Here is a 22,919-nt window from a genome sequence, read left to right as displayed (position 1 = left end):
CCTGCCAGCTTGCAAACGTGTTCCTATGTGTTGCTGTTTGCATTCCATTCCAAATTGCTCAGACTTTAATTAAAATCCCATAATGTAAACTATTATGTATTTGTAAAATGACTCTAGGGTTAAGATGTGCTGGGATAAAATTGAAAACAGAAATTATTCTTACTAATATTGGTGAAAATCTTTCAGCTATTGGCAAATTTTCACAGTTCATAAGAGCAAATAATATAAAACTTTATGTCTGTGTAACATCTATGTTTAATATAATAACTAAAGCAATACTGCATCCCAGATGTCTCTCACAGTTTCCTTTTTCCTCTGCTTCCATTGGAAGAATTTATAATTTCGGTGAATTTCATTTCTATGTTGATTTGGAGGTAATAATGATAATAATAAAACCTCCCTTTGTGAATTAATATAAATGGAAATAACAGAAACTCCAGTTTGGAATGACATGATTTATGTGTGCAATTCTTTAATATCCAGTCAATTTGAATAGTGATGTTTTTATATTCACAGTCAGTTGAAGATGCCAATAACAGCGGCATGAATCTATTGGACCAGTCTGTCATAAAAAAAGGTATGGATTATTCCTCCCAAAAGTAAGCAAAGTTTTCCTGTGCAGTCATGTCTTTATGAGTTTTCACTTTGGGGGAATTAGTTATCCTATAAGACAGAAATGTTTGTTCACAATCATAGGACAGGGGCTTTCTAGATGAAAAAGGCATGTCGGGAAGAAGGAAATTTGGGGGTGGGGGCAACCAAAGGCAGAAACCCAGATAAGAGACAGAGGGACAGAGACTATTGACATTTTTCTCATGTGCATTTGGTAGCAATTCTAGATATATCTTAAATAACTGAACTACTATCATGTATGAAACTGACTAGGAAACACTGCTTTCAAAAACGTGCTATAATTATTTCATTGGTAACTGGAGTTTGCTGAGCTAAACCCTATGTTTTTGAGATAGTTCCTCTTCTTGTTTTTGCATTTGATTTGTGTGTGTGTGTGTGTGTGTGTGTGTGTGTGTGTGTGTGTGGTAATTCTGTTTCCAGTTCTCTATGTTTTATGAGTTGTTTCTAATTATTTTTTTTAAAATTGTACCAAATTTGTTGCTAAATATGCACATCCTAAGAAGTTGAGACAGCCTATGCACATTTCTAAATCTTTCTACATATGCATTCATGATTTAGTGTGACTGTGGAATCACCCCATACTGTTAAAGGGCATGTGATATTAACAAATGTTTGCAGTCTCTTGTACAGCTGTAAGCAAAATAATTAACTAATTAAACTAATTAAATGTAATTACAATAACTCATTTCGGGCGTATTGCAGCTGCTTAATTTTTTCCCCCTCTCTTCTGACAGTCACTGAGAGAATGCCTAGCGATTAGTGTGGCTGCCGAAAGGCCCGAATGTCACTCACATGCCACCAATTTAGGAGCTTGAATGTGTAAACAGTGCAATCTTTAATTATCGCAAGAACTGGTATTTGGAGATACAATTTTAACTACTGTAACCCTTTCTTATCGATTCTGGAAAAGGCCCGTCCTTATATCTGGTGTCAACAACCCCTAGCTTCAGTCATTTATGATTAATTTGAGCCACATGACACTCAAAAACAATTAAGGAAAAAGCACTTTGGAAAGTAACGCAAAGTCAAGCCGTTACAGTAGGAGGGTCGTGAAATCAGAATTCCAAACAGGGTGAGGTATTCTAAATTATCTTTTTTTACAGAGACAGAAAAAGTGGCTTTAAGAGGTGGAGGATGGGAGGAGGGGAGCTGTACTTGGAATAATGCCATTTGGAATGTAATATCCTGAAGAATAGTAAGATTTGGGGCAAAACTCTTTATTCTAAGTGTTGCTCCAAACATCCCTCCCTCTATTCTTTAGATAGTATCATTTCAGTTTTTAATGCTAGCTTTTGGGTTTGCTCGGACACCCAGGCTTGGTGCTTAGATTTGCAACTGTCCTGACAGCTCACTTTCAGCATTTCCTCTGGGGTCTTCTCTTTTGGTTAATTGCTGGTCACTGGGGGTGAGTAGGGGAGGGTGGGGAGGCACTCCTCCATTGGCTTTTTTGTTTCAGCTCCTCCTCCCTTTTCAGGGAAGACTAGAACCCCTTATCTCAGGGCTCTGTATCCTAGAAACAACATTTGGGCTGTCAGTGGGGCAGGCCCGACAGATGACCAATCAGAAATATTATTAATAGGTAGGCCAATAAAAATATTTGGAACTTAGCTTGCTTAACAAAGCGGAGCTGAAAATATTCTTAGTTGTGGGATGCTTTGGTTTCAGGGCTTGTATATGTTCGTCAGCAAAATGTGATTATCTATGTAGAAGGGTATCTCCAGTAATAAGGAGAATACGGACTAAAGTTGCTGGTTCTGTTTTGAAAACACGGAGTACTTTTTCTGGCTCTGAAAGCCTTTTATTAAAATTGTGCAGCTTTAAATAACTAAGTGGCACCCCAGTCACTTTATTGATTTAGGGGAAAAGGTATGAATATGAAGTTTTAGGTTAACTCCATTATTTAGTATTTTAGGTATTTGCTTTATTACATGAAGAAAAGATCCTAATATATGTTTATCTTTAGAGAGTCATGGGCAAAACAGGAATAAGTGGTTGATTTACTGCTCTAGATAACGATGAACCACTTAAGGCTAGGGATTCACTTGCTCCTTCCTGGCCCTCTTTGTCCCCTCCCCTCCCCTTATAAGGGATATCTCCCAGAGATTAATTTCCTAAAAAAGGAGGTGAGAAAGTTTCTGAACTAAATTTTCTAAATTTCGGGCGCCTGGGTGGCTCAGTTGGTTAAAAAGTGACTGCCTTCGGCTCAGGTCATGATCCTGGAGTCCCAGGGTCGAGTCCCACACCGGGCTCCCTGCTCGGCGGGGAGTCTGCTTCTCCCTCTGACCCTCTTCCCTCTTGTGCTCTCTCTCTCTCTCTCTCTCTCATTCTCTGTCTCTCAAATAAATAAAAATCTTAAAAATAAATAAATTTTCTAAATTTCAACAACTGGCAAGGAACTTGGTTGCTTAATTTATTTTCTAATGGGCTTTTAGAAAGATTTTTATAATTTTTATTTTTTGCAGAAAGATTTAAAAAGTCTACCTCATTAATAACAAATTGTAGCCACTGATCCAGGTTCGCATGTCTCTGCCATTACGTATACTGAAGCCAGAAGACTTGGGCATAAAAGATATATGTCTCTATGTCTCTCACTCTAATTATGGAAGGACTCTCTCCTAAAATTTAACCAGTCCAATTTTTCACCCGTGTTGATATCACCCCATAGATTATAGGCTAGCTCTCTTGTTATGTTTGCTATCTGGGCTTAGCTGACATTTCTGAAGTAATTTAGTTAAGAGGAAATGAGTTGTTCCCAGTAGAGAGAGCAAACGAGTGGAGTGAAGGTAGCCAGCGTGATAAATGGCTCTTTCATTTGAAGATCTCCAGAGCTCGTTTACGGCTAATTTTCTGTATTGGCCCCCTTTGAGCTATTAATGCAATCGGCAGGGACCGTGGCCCCTCTCCTCTTAGCTGCCCCATTAGAGCTCCCATTAAGATGCCGAGTCTCAACTCCAAGGCAGGAGTGGAGGGAGTAATGAAAGGTGCTTTTTAAACTCTCCTAATCTAAACCGGCAGAGGGTGGTTAATACGATTTGAAGGGGGCTGGTCAATGAGCAATCAATAAAGTAATAATGAGAAGGATTCGGTACATTAACAGTCTAAAAATCCAACGAGACATTAAAAAATCATTCTTAACTCTCAGTTCCATTAAGATTAGGAATCTGGGCTGGGGAGGGGGTGGGTTGGTGCCCAACTAATATAAATGATCACTGCCAACATCCTATAGCCTGACTAAAAGAAGGCTTTAAGAAAAAATTTTTGGTGCAATCAGAGGCTAATATGCAATCGGTCTGACACCTTAGAGAGCAGAAAATATGCTGGGATTTCTTGGAAAGGCTAGCGTGGCTGGAGTCCAAGGTTCAAATGTGACTGTGGGGCATTTTCATTGGTCTTAGGGATATCCTGTTTGGTTAGTTTCAGTTCAACCTCAGTTCTCTCCCACTTTTTTTCCCGTTAGTTCTGGCCCCTTCCCCATATAAACACTTTGATTAGTGTGGATTTTCTTTGGGGCGGGTGGGGGGGGGCTATGAAGAAATTGCCAATTTCAATTACAATGTTGGGATTCTTCCTTCTGACCTAGAAGGTAAAAAGCACCAAGAGTATGTCAGAACCTCTGAAAGGGTATGAATTTCCCCTCAAAAGAAGAGGTTCACATTTCCAGGGCTGACTTGGATCCCAACAGGTATTAATTCAACTTGAGACTCTGAGATACATTCCAGCCACCCAGGGAGTAATCAGAGTTCACAGAATTTCAAAGTTGGAAAGGTTAGGCACTTTTGTCCAACTTCCATCCCCACTCCCAGTGAAAAAATTGAGACAGAGAGAAGATAAATGACTTTCTCAAGGTCCTACACACACAGTAAGTGATGGGACCCAATTCAGTTTCCAGACTCTTAGACTTTGCCCCTAAAGGATACTAACCCTGGATGTTTGTAGTTCTTTATATTCTCTGGAATATATTCTTTGTGAGATACCTTTTATTTTTCTTTCCAGGATTTTGGTCCTCACATTAATAGATGTGCTATATATCCATGTGAAATATTTAGCCCTCAGGTAGATGAGAAACAATGCAAGTATAAAGGAAGGGGGTGCTCTGCTGGTGAGAAGTAGTTATTTCAAGCACTGTTCAACCTCTTGGTGGCTTCCTGGTGTAGCTTACATATTTAAGTCGGAGTATCTTCCAGAGGGACTTACCCTTGACTCTATTAAATGGGTTCATTTCTTCCCTCCTTCCCCACCAGCAGATCAGAGCCACAGAGGGTCTGTTTGCAGTCAAACACAAAGATAGCAAGGCTCTGATTTTATACTCAAGTTTAAAGAATACAGATTAAGAGCTAGTCTATTAACACATTGGCTCTCTGTAGTCCACTAATGAATAATAATTTCCCTAATCAGTCTTTCTTCCTCTCTCTTAAATAAAACTCCAGTCACTGTAATGAAATATTGGTCGGTTTCAACCCTTTTTTTCTTCTCCCCGATATAATGCAAGAAAAAAAAGGGGAGCAAGTTTTGTGGATGTTACATCCAGAAGTTGGTCATGATATGCAACAGAGAACCGAATAGGGGAAAAAAAAACCCGGCTTTAATGTATGCACAGAAAATTGTAAACATGTAAAGAACTGAAAGCTTCACGCTGAGTTTTGCTATGCTCCATTTCCTTACCATTTCCTGCTGTCGCTTTAAACCTATCTTAGTCATCTCTGGGTTCCAAGAGCAGGAACAGTGTGCTCATAATTACTAACAAATCAACCGGGCCCTGTTGCTCTCTGGGTTTATTGATAAGCTGGAGAAAAGCAGAAGGGAAAAGACAAAGAGAATAAAATATGGGGTTAATCAGCTGAGCTAAGCAGGTGTGAGAGTGAAAGGGAAGGTAAATAACAGTGCAAGGGATTTTAAGGAAAGTTAGGACAAGAAATGGGTAGGGTCTAGTCCTAAGATACCAGGTCTAAGGCCAGAGTAGGAGAGGGTTAGAACCTGAAGATGAGAGAGTAGATGGTAGGAACATAATTCATACTTAAATTAAGAAAATGGAAATATAACCTGAAGCATGTCTGCTCAAATAGTTTGCATCTTTGTGGGGAAAACAACAACAAAAGAAGACAGCAGTGTGCTGACAGAAGCTAACCGGATTGGTGATATTCAGGTGATAATGCATTTGCGGAAAGGTACAGCCCAGGGAGGGAACAATATACATTCCCCATAGGAAATGGCTCTTGTCAGGTAAATCAAGCAATTAACAATAGTGAAATTAGACGGCAGGTTATAAAGTGTCTCCAAAGGCCTGGCTTTTCAAGAGATTTGGCAACTGGGACTCTGAGAAGCAGATAAATTACAATCCTAAGGAGGTATTTGGTTGTCTGATATGGGAAATAGGAACTGAACTTAATATTTTCAGCTTAGTGAGGTTTTTTATTGTTAAAATATTCTTTCTAAGAATATTTAATAGTATAAAATATAAAATATTAAATATAAAAACATTGCTGAGTGTCGAAGATGAGATTTTTGTGCAATTTATTTCTATAGTTCTTCCCATGTTAAAATTACAAAAGGCCATCATCTATATTTTGGGGAAAAGTTTCTCCAAGGTTATCTGATGCTGATTCCCATGATCATAAATTATTTGCTTAGAGTTCTTGAATATGAATCTGAAATATGAAAATTGAGAGTATTGCAAAGAATAAGACAGATCAAAATAGATGTGGATGTTGTGTAAGAGAATTAAATGACAGGGTGTTCCCATCCAAATCACTGTCTTTTAAATAACTTTAACTCCATATTTTACTCAAATTTAATTAATACTCACACTTGGACTTTTCATTGGTTCACTCTCAAATGGGAAGCAGCTTCACTGATAATATGATGAGGGGAATCAGAAAGAAGACAGCACCTTCTATAGCTCCCCACCACCCCCATAGCGGTGCAGAAGATCCATTCTGTTACCTAACATCATTCACCTGCCCTGAGACAAGGCTTTGGACTCTGTAGACGGATCCAGAAATACTAAAATGTCTACTAAGGAGTAGCAAAAGGGACTGCTCCAGGACCCCCATCCATTCTCCTAGGAAAATCTTTTTCCACAAGGTGTTTGTAAGGGCCAAATGCAATTCCTACAGTAAGAAATTTGGGACCTACCTGGGTTTCAGCAGTCTCTAAACAATCATGGAGGTCTGAATGCCAGAATCCGTAGTGGAGAGAATAAGCTGTTACAAAAATACTCAGTGTTAATTGGTCTGTTCTATACAAGAGAGGTTATGCAACTTGTCTGACATATAAGTGTTCTAGGCTCTAGACGGTGGAAAGAGCATATCTTTCCCCTACCAGGATTACAGGATGAGACATTGTGTTTATTAAAGAACAGGAATGGAAACCTCCTTTTTCATGCCAGATGCATGTTTCAATAAATCCCCTGGACTGGTGATCAACAAATACCGTTGGAAGATTTGGGAGCTTCATATCACACTGGAAGAAGCTAAGGTGTAAGGCAAGTCAGGAGAAGTCACCTGCCCTGTGGCTTCTAGAGCCTGCAGAAGTTCAGCAGTGTAGAACTCCAAGAGAGTAAGACTGCCAGCGAATTGGGAGGTTGACCATTCATTGTTCCTCATTCCCAGCCTTCTGGTTCCACTGAGCCCCGCCTCTTCCTGAGGTGCAGATGACACTGAAACACAATTAAACAGAAATACAGGCTGGTGAGACTGAATGCGCCTGGGTAGCAGTGGCAACCAGCTGTCAGCTCTTATTAACTTCTGCATAAAACATACCTTGAGTGCAGTTTGTTATCAATTACTTGCCGAAATGAAACAACTGGGGCAAGGCAAGACCTCCGCTCACATGAATTAGAGTGATTGGTTGATTGATCAGGGCACCTGTTGTAAATCATAACTGCTCCAAACAATCACCAGCCGGTGCTTTAATTTGTAAACAAAATTCATGTCACTGTGGAATTGCTTTCACTGGAGAGGAGCATTTGGGTTCATTTCTAAATGAATGTGTTGTTATGATGTAGGAAAGAATGAGATCCACTTTAGAGAAATGAGCAGCTCTTTTGAGCCCAAGCTTAATGGTATTACTTGGCTGTGTCTCTGATAGGGCCCACTCTCCAGTGCTCTCCAGTGATGACCACAGATTTGGGTCCAGTAGGAAGGGAGGGAGGGGTTCCCATAAAGAACACTGGTATTACCGTTTTATATCTTTGATAGTATAATCACTCTCAGGCTTCAGCACCAAATGTGATTATTATCCTCAGGAGAGGGATGAGGAATCTAAGATTCAGAGAGGCTCCCTGAGATGTCTCAGGTCACAAGCTAGCACACGATGGAATAGGATTTGCTAGGTTTCACAACACAATGCAAACTCTAGGCTGCGTGTTTTCTTGATTTGTATAGTGAGCGGGGCTGTGGCAAGCGACACTCATAGGTCTACACACATGGGGTAAGTTTCCAGAGGAGTGATGGCTTTTCCATTTGTTTGTACACAGTGCTCTGAACGCACCGCAGCCCCACTGGAACAAACACTTCCTCCTCCAGCTTTCCACTTGGCGCCTGTCCTGTGGCCTCGCCCCTGAGCACGCACCGACACATTCTATCAGCCGGTCACCAGGATCGAAACCCGGTCACCTTTATGGCATATTTTTTTTCTCTCTAGTTCCGGTTCCTCCCAAATCTGTGACTTCTCTGATGATGAATAAAGATGGCTTCCTGGGAGGCATGTCCGTCAACACCGGCGAGGTATTTTGCTCGGTCCCGGGCCGTTTGTCTCTGCTCAGTTCAACTTCAAAGTACAAAGTAACTGTGGGGGAAGTTCAGAGACGGCTTTCGCCCCCCGAATGCCTCAATGCGTCTCTCCTCGGCGGCGTCCTCAGAAGGTAAAACCCCCAAACCGGTTATTACGGGGTGAAGGAAGAGGGCTCTCCCGGAAACCTACAGATAGCCGGACGCGGTTGCCTAGCAACCGGGCGTCCAGAGCGCGGGCTCCCGCGCTGCGCGTGCGGAGAGCCACGGCCGCCACGTGCTGGGGGCCGCGCGCGCAAACGCCGCCGCCCTGGGACCCACGCGCCGCAAGCACGCGCCGCCTCGCTCTCACGCTGTTGTCCGCGCTGGGAACCTCCCTCTCTCCCTGCTCAGTGCTTGGCTCCTTCCTGTCCCCGGGACACTTCGAGGGCATTCTCTAGCCTGAGTGAAACTCAGAACCTACACACACTTATCTAAAACAGACGTTTCATGGAGTAGCCTGCTTTGTGCCAGTAACGTACTGTAATATTTCTCTGTTTTGTTTTAAAATATGCTTGGCGGACGACTAAATTGGTCACTACCTATCAAGGCATTGTGCCCTGCAGGTTGAAAAAAATGCCGTGCTTGACTTGCGACCTCCTGTCTTCAGTAAGAACACCACCAATAATAACAATGGAATAGTAATGGTTATTTCTTGGGGGCATTCAAGTGCTCCATAATATGGGGAGGAGACATTCCATAGACTTCCTTGTGGAAAATGGGGGAAGAGATGGCTTTTATCTTCAGATTTAAAGCCTTCACCCAGAATCTCTGCCAATGCCTGGACAAAGGACACTTTGGTAGTGTCTCTGATATGAAGGTGACACTGTAGGAGATGAATTTTTCAAGTTAGCCTCTTTGAGGAGTTGAAAGTCCCTTTCTTTCCTAAAAGTGGCTGTGTGAACAGTACCACAAGAAAGGTCAGAGTAACTGTTTTTTTTTTTTTTTTTTCTTGTATGTTTGCCCAGAATTTAGCACATACAGGGAAAGTCTGGGGAGGAAGTAAGGGTGTGACTCACAGATTTTTCTCACTTTGAATCCTCTTGCTCTGCTCTCCTGAAGTGAGTCCTTTGAGCCCCGGAGTGTGGAAGTTTCTTTCAATCACCCCTGGGCATTGAGCGTGTGTGTATAAAACTTGCTATGAGATTTAGTGAGATAATCAATATACAGTGCTTATCGCATAACTAAACTCCCTAAAGTGTTAGTTTAACTGTTATTGCGATTACCATCATCATGCTGGTTTCATGTTTCAGTCTTCCTTCCCCTTTTAACCCAACTCCATTTTATAGTGACTCTTGACCCCTTCCTTCCTCGAAAACCCCACCTGTTTCAGCTAGTTAGTGCCTCCTCTCTGAACCACCCTGTTCTTTCCCTCTTTTCAGCAAGGTTGTGCTTGCCCAGTTTCTGTTCACCTAACTGGCTCCATTATAAGGAAAGAGCTTGTGTGTTGCATGTGCAACTTCTACCTTTTCTAGACCCACAACCTACACCCTAATTATTCCCATCTGGTATCATATTTTTTTCTCACGAGATTAAAAAAAAGACTCATTTTTTTTTTTATGCTCTGTATTGCAGAAATTAAGCAAACCTCAGCAAACTATCAGCAAATAACCAAAAGGAAGGGGGGAAAATGTGCTAACCTCAAGTTAAAACCTCTTCAAGCTCCACTGGGCTTTAGATTGCTAAGTCTAAACTTTGTTTCAGGAACACTCTGAGGTTAATCAGAATGTTAATTCTTGCAATTTCAGAGCCAAATCGAAAAATGGGGGGAGATCTTTGCGAGAAAGGCTAGAAAAAATCGGTTTGAATTTACCCGCGGGCAGGCGCAAAGCTGCAAATGTCACGTTACTCACCTCCCTGGTGGAAGGTAAGCAAGACGTGTGGCCATTTCACGAAGTTTAACTGTTGGCTGAAGGCTGACATTTTACACGTTTCATGATTAACTGGAAATCACTGCGATTGTTGTGCCCTTATGAGTTGGATGTCAAGCGGCTGCCTGAGAGAAGTTCAAAGGTCCTTTTACTTAGAGGGAGCTGGCAATTGTAGAGAGGCCAAGGGACGTGTGCGAGGGTCCCTAAGCTCTGAAGAGTGCTCAGGTCCAGACTTTTAAGGCAGTGCAGGGGTCACTTCTGCCACCAGATGCAGGACAGAGTGCATGAAACACCCTCTGTTTGAACTCTTGCAAGAGTAACTCCGGAAGCAGCAATCCATTCTATACCCCTCTCCTTCCCAGGTTCTACCTCTGAATCGTCAGTAGTAGAAAACACATTGTCAGTTTATGAAACTATTATTGCATTCATGACCCCTGTGGTTATTTTAAAACTCATGCCACTCCCAGGGTCCTATCTCCTGCTGGTTACCTGGGACTTATTATGAATGAAATATGGCTCAGTGAAGCCAGTGAGGCCTAGGAGAAAACGGAGTCAAGGGTGGGGTGAGGAAACAAGGAGGGGAGTCACGTATGATCTTCAGTGTAGATCCATCAATTGTGAATTAAAGGCCCATAATTATAACAAGCACATTCTAATTTACTCATCATTTTGGGGTTGGGGGATGATGCTATTTATGGTATGTAATAAACAGGATCTTCTACACAGTTGAGAACAAGAGGATCTGCAGTTAATTTGCGGGATGGGGAAGGGGTAGGAAATACAGCCAGATGGTCCTAATGAAGGAAGTTGTAGAATTTTCTCTAGAGTCTAACATGTTGGTCTTGGTTTTTTCTTTTATTTTTATGGATGTGATATTTTGACACTCCTGTGGGGAATTGGTTTTTGGAGATCTTAGAATATGCAAGGAGCAACCATAAAGTCATCACATTTATGGGCTTTCCACTTTGCCATCTTCAAGGCAAAGTTGCCTGGCCCAAACTTACCTTCCAGGGGCGGCAGTCACCAAATTTCCCGAGCACACTTATTAGCAGTTGACTCTCAGCTGGGGGTGAGGGTGGGCTACTTTTTGTCCTTCAGAGAATTGCTAATATCACCATCCTTAATTTGTAAAAGCAGTGAAAGAACAAAACAGGAAAACTAATGAAATTCCAATATTCGTTTAGCAGTTTTCAGCTTTATGGATCTGGATCATTGTAAGCATCATGCCTGAAGTCTTTTGTTGTTACTATAATAATGATGATTAAAAGTAAGTCATGCTCCTTAAAAATAACATAGCTATGGGACAATTCAACATGTCTCTTTTTCATGTTTGGTATCTTCCCTTGAACACCTAAGGCTGTGCATTAAAGGGTAATAATGCTTTATTTGAAAGGGGCTTCCACATAAGCTGAGGAATCTCTCAGATGTCCAGGTTTTCTATAGCTGCTGTGTCATCTTGTGCAGTAGAAAGTCCTTAAGTAGGAAGATGATGACAGGAACCTCTGAGGAGAAACCTGAAACTTATCAGGGAACTGACAAAGAATAAATATTTCATTGCTGGATAGAAACACTCATTCCATATATGTTATTACATATGTTCTTTAATATGTGTGGACATGTACACACATGGAATTATGTTTGTATATATTAGTTATTAATAAGAGGTTTTTTCCTAGTGCAGTTATAGGAAGATACAAAAGATAATACAAAAGACAGGAATACTTTTAAATTTCACTCAAAGCAGATGTAACAGGTGCTTTTAAAAGGGGGCGGGAAATCTGGCTTGAATATCCAGCCAACTGTCTAGGTGCAATTTTAAGGTGATTCCTGAACGCCCATCTTTCCCTTAAGAGAAAGCCTGGGATGTAGGAGGCCTGAAGCTATTCAGAGGATGTCTAGCTAGGACTTGGCTAAAAGGATCATGGAGAGGCTGGAAAGAGCAGCAGGGGCAAAATTTCTTCCATCAACTTTATGGCCTGAGAATCATTTTTATTTGGGCATCAGTCTCACCTTTGCTTTTGCCCCCAACAGCTGGCCTCTTCTGTAAATAACAACAGTTGACTAGGAAGGATCTCTTGTCCTGGGATGATTTGGAACTAGGTGCTGACTATTACCTCTGCTGCTGTCTTTTCAGGAGAAGCTGTTCACTTAGCTCGGGATTTTGGGTATATTTGTGAAACGGAGTTTCCTGCTAAAGCGGTTTCTGAGTATTTGAACCGGCAGCACACCGACCCCAGTGACCTGCACTCCCGAAAGAATATGCTGCTGGCTACCAAGTGAGTGTCCCAGACCCTCAGCCCTCCTCCCTGACTCCCATCCTGCTGCGTCACCTCATCACCTCGCATGGGGAGGCGGTGTTGGGGAACTGGGGAGTGGCAATGCAGACCTCATTTGTGGGGCAGGGAAGCAGCTCAGTGGTCAAAGTAGCTTTTGCAGCCTGTGGATTGCTGGCTAGGAGCCCTCCCGGCTCCACCCTGCTGCCCTTCTCTCTCTCCTCCCTCCTCCTCACCCAAGTTGATTATGGGCTATGGGTTTCTCTTGGTCTCCTCAATTACCAAGTTTCTGGGGGAGAATGGCTTTATTAATATGAATCCAGGCTTTTTACAGTTCTTATCACCTTCTTCTGGGTTGGTTCTTGTTCCAGTTCTTCCCTGGGTCCCTAGGTGCACATTCCTGCCCGGTTTCACATCTCCCTGTCATATCCACGCTCGGGGTGTCTATATGTCACCCACGTGTACCCATCTCTACCCGCAGCTCTAATTATTCTCTTTACTACATTGCTGTTTGGCATCTTCCACTGATGTAAAATTTACTACAACTCCAGAGGGGAAAATAGTAAATCTTTGGCTAAATTTAGGTCTAGAGCTCATTTGAACTTTTACAGTGGGTTTTCTATTTATTTGATTTACTCCTGTCTTTGGCTTCGGTGTCATATTGTTGGTGGTTTATGGCCGGCTCAGGCCTGCAGTGGGCGGCGCTGCGTGCACCCGCATGTTTCTCTCGCAGGCTCGGCCCAAACAGCGGCGCTCATTTATTTAGTGCTGGAGGACGCGGTTTGTTCCGTTGACAGCGTAATTTAAAGAAATATATGGAAGGCTGAAAAATCATTTGCTCAAATTTGTCCAGATGTTTTTGAGACGTGATTGGAATTTGATTGCCCCTTTCCGCAGGGTCAAAAAATATTAATGTCCCAGAACTTTAATTGCTTACAGACCCTGCTTTGGGCTTTGAAGATTTAGAATGTTTGACTCTAAGCATTTGTTCTCCCCAGTTCAGAATTTCCTTTTTGGCACTTTGGTAATGAGTACAAACTTAAGGAAAGACTTTAACCATCTCTTCCAATGATCAAAACCTGGCACCCGTCCTGGTTTTGGAAGGTTTCCTTCTGATGCACCAACTAGCAATATAATGGATCTATTGCCCTCCTGCCCCTTGCCTCACTGTCTGGTTGTGGGGGACCTGTCACAGTGCTTTATAAAAGAGTAAATGTACTTTGGGGAAAAAAAACTAAAGTGCATAAATTAGGTAATAGGAGTCCACAAATGCTATCATTTCTCTAAGGAATGCTTGTAACTTCCCCCACCCCATCACCTCTTGAAACCCTGTGACTTCACTTAGGACACCACTTCTTAACCTGTGGTGAGTATCAGAATCATCTGGGGAGCTTTTCCAAGATATTTATTTGTCGACCTAGTCTCAAGCTCCCTGAATTGGAATCGTGGGGGCAGAGGCACGGATGTGTGCATTTGAGCCCCACAGGTGATTCCAAGGTACCCCTGGCCTAAGAACTGCCCTATTTAGATAGAACCGTTACCCTATCTCTTCCTAGCTGTAAGAATGCATGTGTGCATTTCGAGTGGAGAAACCAGTAGAGGGGAGGGTAGAGAGAGGATACCTGTTAGGATTCTCTACCCACCAGCCTTAAGAACAAAACCCTTTCACCTGCTGCGGTGGGGGTGGGGGAGGTAATTCTCTGTCTTGTTCAGGCATTACTCTTCCTGAGAGTAATCCCCCTGGCAAAGGATGCCCCAGGGTCACTCATATGGGCCTCTCAGTAACTGCCTTGTTTACCTGTTGTCCAGGCCCCACGTGTCCCCAAGTGTCAGGCCATGGGGAGGGCAAGGGGGGGGTGCGGGTGCTGAGACTGGACTCCTGTAGTTTTTCTTTCTCACCACTCCCGCCCCCACCAGTGGAAGCAGGCTGCCAGTCTGTGAAAGGCTATGGCCTTTGGGATGCCATTCCTCTGACTGGTAGCAGAGCCAAGCCATTGGACCTTCCGGGCTAAAACCCTCCTATATTAACCCTCTTGTCCACCTCCTATATTAAAAATTTCTCAAATAAGCTCAATTCGTAGTTAGGCACGTAGGATTTCTAAGGCTGAGAGATTCCTCTAAATTGTAGTTGCCTTGAGGAAATAAAAACCTTCAACAAATAAAAAATCTACCCTCTCCAGTGTCTTAACCATCTACCTGTAGGTTTTATTTAAACATGTAGGAATCCTTTTATATTGACAACAATCCTGTTGTACAAAGATTTTCAGTAGCCTGTGCTTAAAAGAAAGGGGGGAAAGGGGAAAATATACCTTCCTTCCCAAATACTGCAGGTAAACAGATTTTTGCTTTAAATGGAATCAGCATTCTCTCCTGGAATAAACAGTTGCTTGCCCTGGGCCATGCAAGTCTCCGGCAATCTGCTTCTGTGCCAGAGACAGGCTTGTGGCTCAGGGGCCTAAATCTTTCAGGGCTTTTTGAGCCTGATCACCAAGAGGTTAGAGAGGCAGAGGAGAGAAGGGGGAAGGGGTTTTTACAAAACTGCCAGGTAAGAGCGAAACATTACTGAATATTCAAAACCCAACGCTAAAGCCTAGCCGATTTCCCGAGCAGAGTGTAAGCGGCCCTGGAATGAAGGTGGGGGCGGGGAAAACTGGATTTGAGAAAAAAGGCAAGGCTTTGGGGTAGAAGGGGCGCCTAACTTCCCCACCCCCGCTTTCCTTCTAGTCTAGTCCCAGCTGCTCCAGAAGGGAGAGCGCTGGGAAGGGAATCAGAGCGGAATCGTCCACATTAGCCTCGCTCCCTGGCTCTATGGTGACCGGGTGCCTCTGGGCTTGTGTGAGCGTCTCCTTTCTAATGCCAGTGACAACGACACTGAGGGTGATTTTTTTTATTCCTCTCCCACCTCTTTGCAGGCAACTCTGTAAAGAATTTACGGATCTGCTGGCGCAGGATCGGACGCCAATCGGGAACAGCAGGCCTAGCCCCATCCTGGAGCCGGGGATCCAGAGCTGCCTCACGCACTTCAGCCTCATCACGCACGGCTTCGGCGCCCCGGCCATTTGCGCCGCGCTCACGGCCCTGCAGAACTATCTCACCGAGGCGCTCAAAGGCATGGACAAGATGTTCTTGAACAACACCACCACTAACAGGCACACGTCTGGGGAAGGCCCAGGTAGTAAAACTGGCGACAAGGAGGAGAAACACAGGAAATGAAAAATTAAAAAAAAAAAAAAGAAAAATGTTTTAAATACAAAAGGAAAACAGAAAAAATTTAATTTTAGCTTTAAAATGTTGGATTGGCTTTGGAAGAATTATATTAGGTAGAATACACATACAATCAAATTTAAAAAAAAAGAGCTAAATAACTTTTAAAAAAAACTGAGGCGTACAACGGAGCAACAATATCGGTTCTCAGTGTCTATTTCAAGATACACTTGGAGACAAACGTCCGGATTTTCCACTTCGGTTCTTTCGAGCTTAGTAATACTGATAATAAAAGAAAACCATGATTTTCCCCCTTTGGAAAATAAACGTAAGACTAAAGATGAGAAAACGCTAACTTATTGGAAGAAAATCGGAGAAACATTGTTGGTGTCAGTGCTTTGAGAGTTGGTTGACTGAGACGCACGAACTTTTTAATTTTTAATATTTTTTTAGGAAACACTCTTGCAGTCCCCACCCTTCCACCTCACTTCACCCCTCTCCCAGCCACCCTTTTCTACATTGCCCTCCCTCCCTCAAGCTGTCACGGGAATTTTCCGGGATGAAAATGAGTGTGGTTAGCCCCTTTGCGTTGTGTTTCAGTCCCCTGGGTGCCCCCGCCCCCGCCCCGCCCTGCGTTCTTAACTCACCGGCGCTCAGCTCCCAGGCCGTTGGCACCCTTGGGAGGGCGAGGGCGGGCGGGGAGGGAGGCCCGCGGTGGTGCCGGTGGGGGCTGCTGCTTGTGCCGGGCGGCTGAGCAGAGGCTCCTGCGGCTGAGGAAAATCCGGATCAATAAGTTGATTCAGACTCATCATCAGTTCCTTTCAGAAATGTTACTAATTCCCAGCCTTGCCGGCATCTGCATACAGAGAATCTTGCATTTGTTATATTTGTGTCATCTACCAATTTTAAGAACAATAGTAAAAAAAAAAGCACAATATGAATACGTTGATTAGTATGTAATTCCTTCGGAGGGGTATGTACCATTTCATTCTCTTCTGTTTTCCAAAGCTTTGCCCGCATGGTTTATGAGCTTCTTCAAAGAGGACTTGGGCTTCCTACACAATCTATAAGGTACAGAGAAAAGAAAAAATCCGATCCCTTTTTAATCAAAGCCTGTGTGTCAGAATTCTGCAGGTGCACTTCTTTAAAGAAGCTCAAAGGGAATAATTTAGAAAGTGGCCAATAAGAGATTGAAGCAGCTCTGAGTCTAGTTGCTAACAGATACCTCAACATGGAATTCCACGGGAGGGGGAGCTGAAAAATGAATTTTAGGGGAGAAGAGTAAGGGTTCTTGGAGCCCAATATTTTAGCAATATTGCCCTGCCTTTGAAATAGATTCCATTTCCTTGGGCTCTTTGGTGATTGCCGTTTTAGCCGGTGAAGAAGCAGCTTTTTGAGTGGTTGTGGGGAGGAGGGTGATGCAAGCTCCCGTGTTTTAGCAACAATTGCTTTCTTACAAGATGCTTTATGAATGAGACACTCCCCCCTCTCAGATGTGCACTTGTTTTGGCATATAATGGCAAAATAATGAATGCAAAGTGAAAGGAGATGTATTTCAGCTTTGAATTTTACCATCTGTATACACTGGGACTATTCCCAGTGGATAAAGTTTCCTGCATTTAATATCTCTCATTCTGGCAGCCCTGCTCCTTTCTTGGGCTTCATCTGAGCATTATCATGAAATAAGATCTGGAACCCATTGTCCCCACCCTCCCCAAAGCAGTGGGGAATTTCACCCCCAGTGGTCTCTAAACTTAGTGTGGATACACGCACCTCTTTATACCAACTAGACCTTAGGACCTTTGCAACAACCCTGAAAGATAAAGATCCTGTCTGTTCTGCAGGATTTACACTTAAGATTCACTGGGACTCTCAGTTCTGCCGCCCCCATGGGCTTTGGCTTTGGGGGTAGGTTGGAGGATTGGGGTTTAGGCACCTGCTGAGAGCTTTGCGCTGACACTTTTATGGGGGAGGGAGTTAGGGAGCTGGTTTTAGATCACCAGGAAGGTCCTAGCAACGATTTTGGTCACACCCCAGCCCATCTACCGCTAGCTCCTTTGGGAACTTCTGGGTGTACAGGGCTCAGTCCTAGACGAGGTGAAGTACAAAGGCTGGGAACTAAACCTAATGGAGAGTGTAGACACTCCCATCTCTCCCCAGCTCAGAAGCCTGCGCCTTTGTCGGAGGGCCTGGCCGCTTGCGTTATATGTATTCTGATTGCAAAAGGCCAGGAGAAACCACACTGAAAACCATCGTCTCCTTTCCTTGCAGGGCAACGCGCCCCACGCGTGTGACGTGCCAGAGACGCGATGGACGCGCCTTGCTCTTACTGTGCAGGTCCTGAGAGCGTGTGGGCCACTCGCGCCCAGTCGTGTTGAGGACATAGAATCAGCCGCTGGAGGGGCCTCGGGCCGCGCGGGCCCTTTTCGTTCTCGGTCTCACCCTAAGGGCTAAGGCGACCGAGAAAGCCCCATTCTCCAGTAGGTAATGGGGCGGCGCCACGTGGGCTGCAGGCGGGGAGGGGTCTCAGCGCTGCCCGTGCCCTTTGCTACCAGCGGCCGCTCCGGGCGCCTGCTCCCGGAGGGCAAGTGGCCTAGAAATGTCCGGGGAATCGGAAGCTTCCCCAGCCTTTGGCAGGACGAAAACTCTCCCTCCTCACGCTCCTAAAGGCGGGTGATGGGATACGAATTGTCCATTTTGGCTATGCAGGCTCTCTTCATCGCCCTTCGCCCTCATTGGAGTGTTCCTCCCGCGCCCCCGCTAAGTAGAGCCCCTTGCGCGCCTCCCGCGCCCCACCCCCCGCGTGGAGAGAGCCCACTGCCTCCCTCGCTCCCTCGCTCCCTCACTTCTCCTTTTATGCACTACCCCTGCCCCCTTTGCTTTCGTTAGCCAGGCCCGCTACGTTTATCTGATAATTGAGTTATTAAAAGATTTGGTTTCCTTGGGCCCATAAATCAATAAACAGTAGGATTAACGCAAGAGTTTGCCTTTTAAGTCAAGGGAAACGTTTAAAACAAGGCCTTTTGAGCTTTGTTTTCAAACCAAACAGGTGAGTTGCAGCTTTTCCTCCACCCTGCACTCTTGAGACATTTTATCCTTGCCGCGTGCCCCCTCCCGAATGCTTAGTCCCAAACCAAAAAAGCTAAAGCTAGAAAAAAGGAGTCAGGATGTGGCAACGCTGCCTTCACACTTTCCACTTCGCAAGTTCCTTTTGGAGGTTCCAAAGGTCTCCTGACCATTCTCTGTCCAACCCTGCCTCCTCCTACAGGTATCATGGGTCTCAGGGGAGGAAAAAAAAAAAAGAAAAAAAGGCGGAGGAGCTCTCTGAGAGAGGCTTCCACCATCAAAATGATCTGTAATTTCTCCCCCAAACTGGGAAAGTAACTTTCTCTCACCACTCCCACTCCCAAAATTATCTTGCATTTTCCTTCTCTCTGGCTCCACATCCTTAGCTTTCTCCACCCCCACATAAAGAACTGAAGAGGCTTTCAAAGACCTGGCTGTTTTATTTTCTTTGGCCAAGGAAGCCGCTTTCTCTCAAGCAATTATTTCATATCCTATGAAAACTTTGGTTGAATGGAAAACCTGAAGCCCCGGACTTATCTACACACTGTTCCTCTGGTACAAAGCCTTACTTAAAAGGGCAACTCCTTCCTACTTAGAGTGTTTATAGAGAATTTGTCATCACATCTGATATCCTGTATGCGTAATACATTATGTGGAAAGGAAATAATAATCTTAAACCATCTGATGTTGCCTCAAGAGCCCAAACAGTGTTTCCCCTCCTGTGCCAATATATGTTAAATTATCGGGGTTAAAAAGAGAAAGAAAGAAAAACAAAAGAAAGAAAAGAAAAGAAAAAGAAAGAAGAGTAAGAAGAAATATCAAAATATCAAAATTCATTTTTGTTTTCTTTCAAAAAGTGTAATGAACACAATTCTTTAAATGCCAAAATTGACTCCACTGTTGAGTTGGTCTCTAATTCACTAACATTGTTTTTGCTACACAATCAAGAAATATCAATCTATTGACTCTTCGGAAGAAGAGTTCTGGAGGGTATCCATGTTAAGTTTGTATATATTTATTTATGCTTAATTTAATGGGAATGTGTAAATATGGCAAGTAGTTTGGGATTATTTATCTGTGAATCTATACCTCTGTGAATGGGTGGTTAAAAAAAAAAAACAAGAAAAAAAAAAACGCTTGACCCTAGGTAGAATCCTATCTGAATTTTTCTGTTCTTTATAGACAAGCTGTTACGGTAATGGGTAGAAATTGGTTTATTGTCCAGTGTTGATCTGATTTACCCAAATAAAAAGACTGTTGTGTTTTTGTTGTGTTTTCATCTTCAGTTTCTTGAATATGGACATTGTTTAATTCTACAAACAGAAAAAAAGTATAGCCAAGAATTCTTTTCCTTTTTGTCTCCTCTCACCAAAACACAGGCAATGTTTTCATTACAGCATAAATACAATAAATTTTGCTTCTTAGAAAAACAGACACTTTTGTTTTCACTAGGAGGTGTTTTTTATTTTCTTAATTCCAAGTTGACACTCTTCTCTCCTCTTTCTAACTAGATTTGCAATAAAAGCTCGTTAACTGCATCTCTTGGTTTATTTTTGCCCTTTAAAAAAATGTGTCAAATTTACTTCCCAGGTAACTAAAAGACTCTGTGTCCCAGTAACTAAAGGGCTCTGGGTCCAAGTCAAAGATGATGCTCCCCTCCCACTGCTAATGGGATAGCGTTCTGGCATGGTGTTCTTGGAGGAAATGGTGCAGGAGATGCCCACAGGGCCAGGTATGGGCTCCTGCACCCCACACCTGGGGATCTGGAGGAGTTAACTGGCTTATTTCAGGAATGAACCCAACCCTGACCTCACCAGCTATGCAAGGCCCTCCATAAACAAGTGAGGAGCAGCTCCTTTGACCCAGAGGAGGAAAAAGACATAGTTGTCTTAGGAGGTTGGTTCTTACCTTAGGCTCAGAGGCTGCCTAGAGAAGCCAGAGCTTTTCTCATTTGGGTTAATGGGCTGCAGCCCAGCCCTAATGGGCTGCAGTGATCAAACATCTTCTCAATCTGTATTTCATCCCAAGGCTTGGGCGTCTTCCCTGAGGCAAGGAAAGTAAAGTCATCCAAGATGTTACACAGTTTGGACAAGTCACTGTTTCTCTTTGGACCTCAAGGTCTTTATCTGTAAAAGGACTCCTAGGGTCCTTTCCAACATCCAAATATTGCTTGGTTTAATTATAAAAAGCAGAAACAGTAACATGTATATACATTTAAGGATAATCAACAAAGTCGAATCTTGATAACTCCAGATTATGAGAGTACTTAGCATGTAGTTGGTGCTCAGTTAATTAATAATATGCCTCCCTATCAATTTTCTGTTTTTCAGGTGAATCATTCCTAGTTGGACTTCCCTATAGGGAAAGACAGAAGGGACAATGGAATCTGCTTTATGTGAGATTTTCTACTTCTTGGCTTCCTTATTAACTAAAGAAAGGGGGGGAGGGTATCATGGCTAGAACTCTAAAGTGACTAAATCATAGAAACCACCCCCCCCCAGAAAAGGAAGGGAAGTAGAAGGAAAGAAAGAATTGCAAGGGAAATGTGATTAAGAGGCCATGCAATCCATTTATCTATAATGAAAATAGGTATACGTATTTGTCTCTGACTCAACTGTATTACATTGAGTTCCCTTTCCATTTGCTTTTTGGAGAGTAAGGGCTTGGTTACCACTGGGATTCTACAAAAGAAGTGGTGAGTAACTTCCATCTCCTATGGCAAATTCTCCTAAAGGAGTGTCAGCTCCAGCTCTGGTGAAACAGACCTGTCATCTATTACCCCAGAGGTAAATTCCAGACCACCCCTCTTCCCACCACCATTTGACAAGGAGAGTATCTGAGACAATCATCTTTACTAGGTAAAACCCAGGATCCTGAGAGTCCCAAATGTGAGAAAGAGAACTAGGGGAAGACATGAAGAACTAGAAAGAGAAGGAAAGGGGTAGGAAGCCTGAGACAGCCTTTACCTAACAAAATGGCCTTGTCACAGCTCCCCAATCCCTTCGTTACTGCTTTACCAGTCTGCAGAGGGAGTTAGGAAAGCCACAGTTGGAACCGCTAGGCAGAGGACCCTGACCACAAGCCCTGCACAGGGACCCTACGTAACCTTGGAGGAAGTGTCGCTGCCTCCCCTGCCTGCTAGGAGGCAGCCAGCCGGGTTGAGCGGCTTACAGTGCCCCCTTAAGCCCGCCTGCCCGCCAGTATTAGCGGCTTAAGGGCCCTGATTAAAAATAATGCTAGGAGGAAGACTCGATTATTTTTTTATGAGGCCACATTCTTTTCCTTCGTTTGCAAATAACAGCCCCATGGGGTCCCTCCCCTAAGACCCCGGGGCAGCCCGAGCTTAGAGCCCCTAGAGAGATGCTGGCCTGAGGGGATGTGTCCCTTCCTGAGGGTGATCAGGACTCCCTGACGCAAGCTGCCTTCCATGCTTGGACTTCGAGGGAGGGCGGTTGTCTGTCATGTAGAAGCCTCAGAAATTAAACGCGCAGCTCACAAGTCCATTAATTTTAGCTTCCCATTAATCTATTTATAAGTGAGCCAGCGCTGGCTCTATAAATACAGTCCTATAAAATTGAACTCCTTCCCATAAATCTTCCAAGTTGTTTATTTATATGTATTCCCTCGCCCTCTAACGAGCCTCGTTTAAACTTGGGGAAGATTCCGGCAGACTGGACCCAGGATGGGGTGTGCTCACCCCTCGCTAACTTCCTGGTTGGAATCGTAAGCTCCTAGGGAAGGAAGGAAATGCACGGAGGCAGAGGGCGAGGGGGTGGGGTGGGAAAAGAGGGCGAAAACTCATTTTTCCTTCTTGACTTTGTTTCCTTGTTTCTAATCCCAAACTCACGCTCTCCATATTTCCCATCACAAGCTCCACGTTGTTTTATATCGTCATAAACAGCATTCTTGAGACTATAGCTTCTCTCATAGCTTGGGGTGAGCTCCTTTTTCACTTCCTTAGCAGCCACTACTCTTAAATCAGGGCTCATAAATAACCACGTCGCTTCTTTAGGATGAGGTCAGTCAAACGCCTCCTGGGGTCCACCGTCTTGCTTGGATTCCCTCCCTGCCCTGCCTCAGGTCACTAGTTGGCCACTCCCACCGCC

The 22,919-nt window shown here is 43.8% G+C and overlaps 1 protein-coding gene and 2 long non-coding RNA genes across 4 annotated transcripts in view; 1 reads left to right on the top strand and 2 right to left on the bottom strand.

The window, feature by feature from the left end:
- TFAP2B (transcription factor AP-2 beta) overlaps positions 1 to 17,379 on the top strand; it is a 26,568-nt gene extending 9,189 nt beyond the window's left edge. The window contains exons 4-8 of one of the 2 annotated variants that reach the window (XM_027602525.1): positions 517 to 577; positions 8,275 to 8,494; positions 10,148 to 10,266; positions 12,405 to 12,546; positions 15,456 to 17,379. In XM_027602525.1, the coding sequence (XP_027458326.1) occupies positions 517 to 577; positions 8,275 to 8,494; positions 10,148 to 10,266; positions 12,405 to 12,546; positions 15,456 to 15,756 (843 nt within the window). In that variant the 3' untranslated portion in view covers positions 15,757 to 17,379. The remainder of the gene's footprint in view (positions 1 to 516; positions 578 to 8,274; positions 8,495 to 10,147; positions 10,267 to 12,404; positions 12,547 to 15,455) is intronic. The other variant, XM_027602526.1, reaches the window with a different exon arrangement.
- Positions 5,270 to 7,675, bottom strand: LOC113927014. Its single transcript, XR_003521482.1, has 3 exons — positions 7,134 to 7,675; positions 6,766 to 6,833; positions 5,270 to 5,416 (listed from the first exon to the last, which is right to left on the bottom strand). It is a non-coding gene; the product is annotated as an uncharacterized LOC113927014 (long non-coding RNA).
- LOC113927013 lies at positions 15,615 to 22,919 on the bottom strand. Its single transcript, XR_003521481.1, has 4 exons — positions 22,661 to 22,919; positions 20,722 to 20,856; positions 16,395 to 16,517; positions 15,615 to 15,724 (listed from the first exon to the last, which is right to left on the bottom strand). It is a non-coding gene; the product is annotated as an uncharacterized LOC113927013 (long non-coding RNA).

The sequence above is a fragment of the Zalophus californianus genome, chromosome 7, assembly GCF_009762305.2.
Source record: "Zalophus californianus isolate mZalCal1 chromosome 7, mZalCal1.pri.v2, whole genome shotgun sequence".
Taxonomy (NCBI): Eukaryota; Metazoa; Chordata; class Mammalia; order Carnivora; family Otariidae; genus Zalophus; species Zalophus californianus.
The sequence above is the reverse complement of the archived record's forward strand: the minus strand, read 5'-3'. Positions and strand labels throughout refer to the sequence as shown.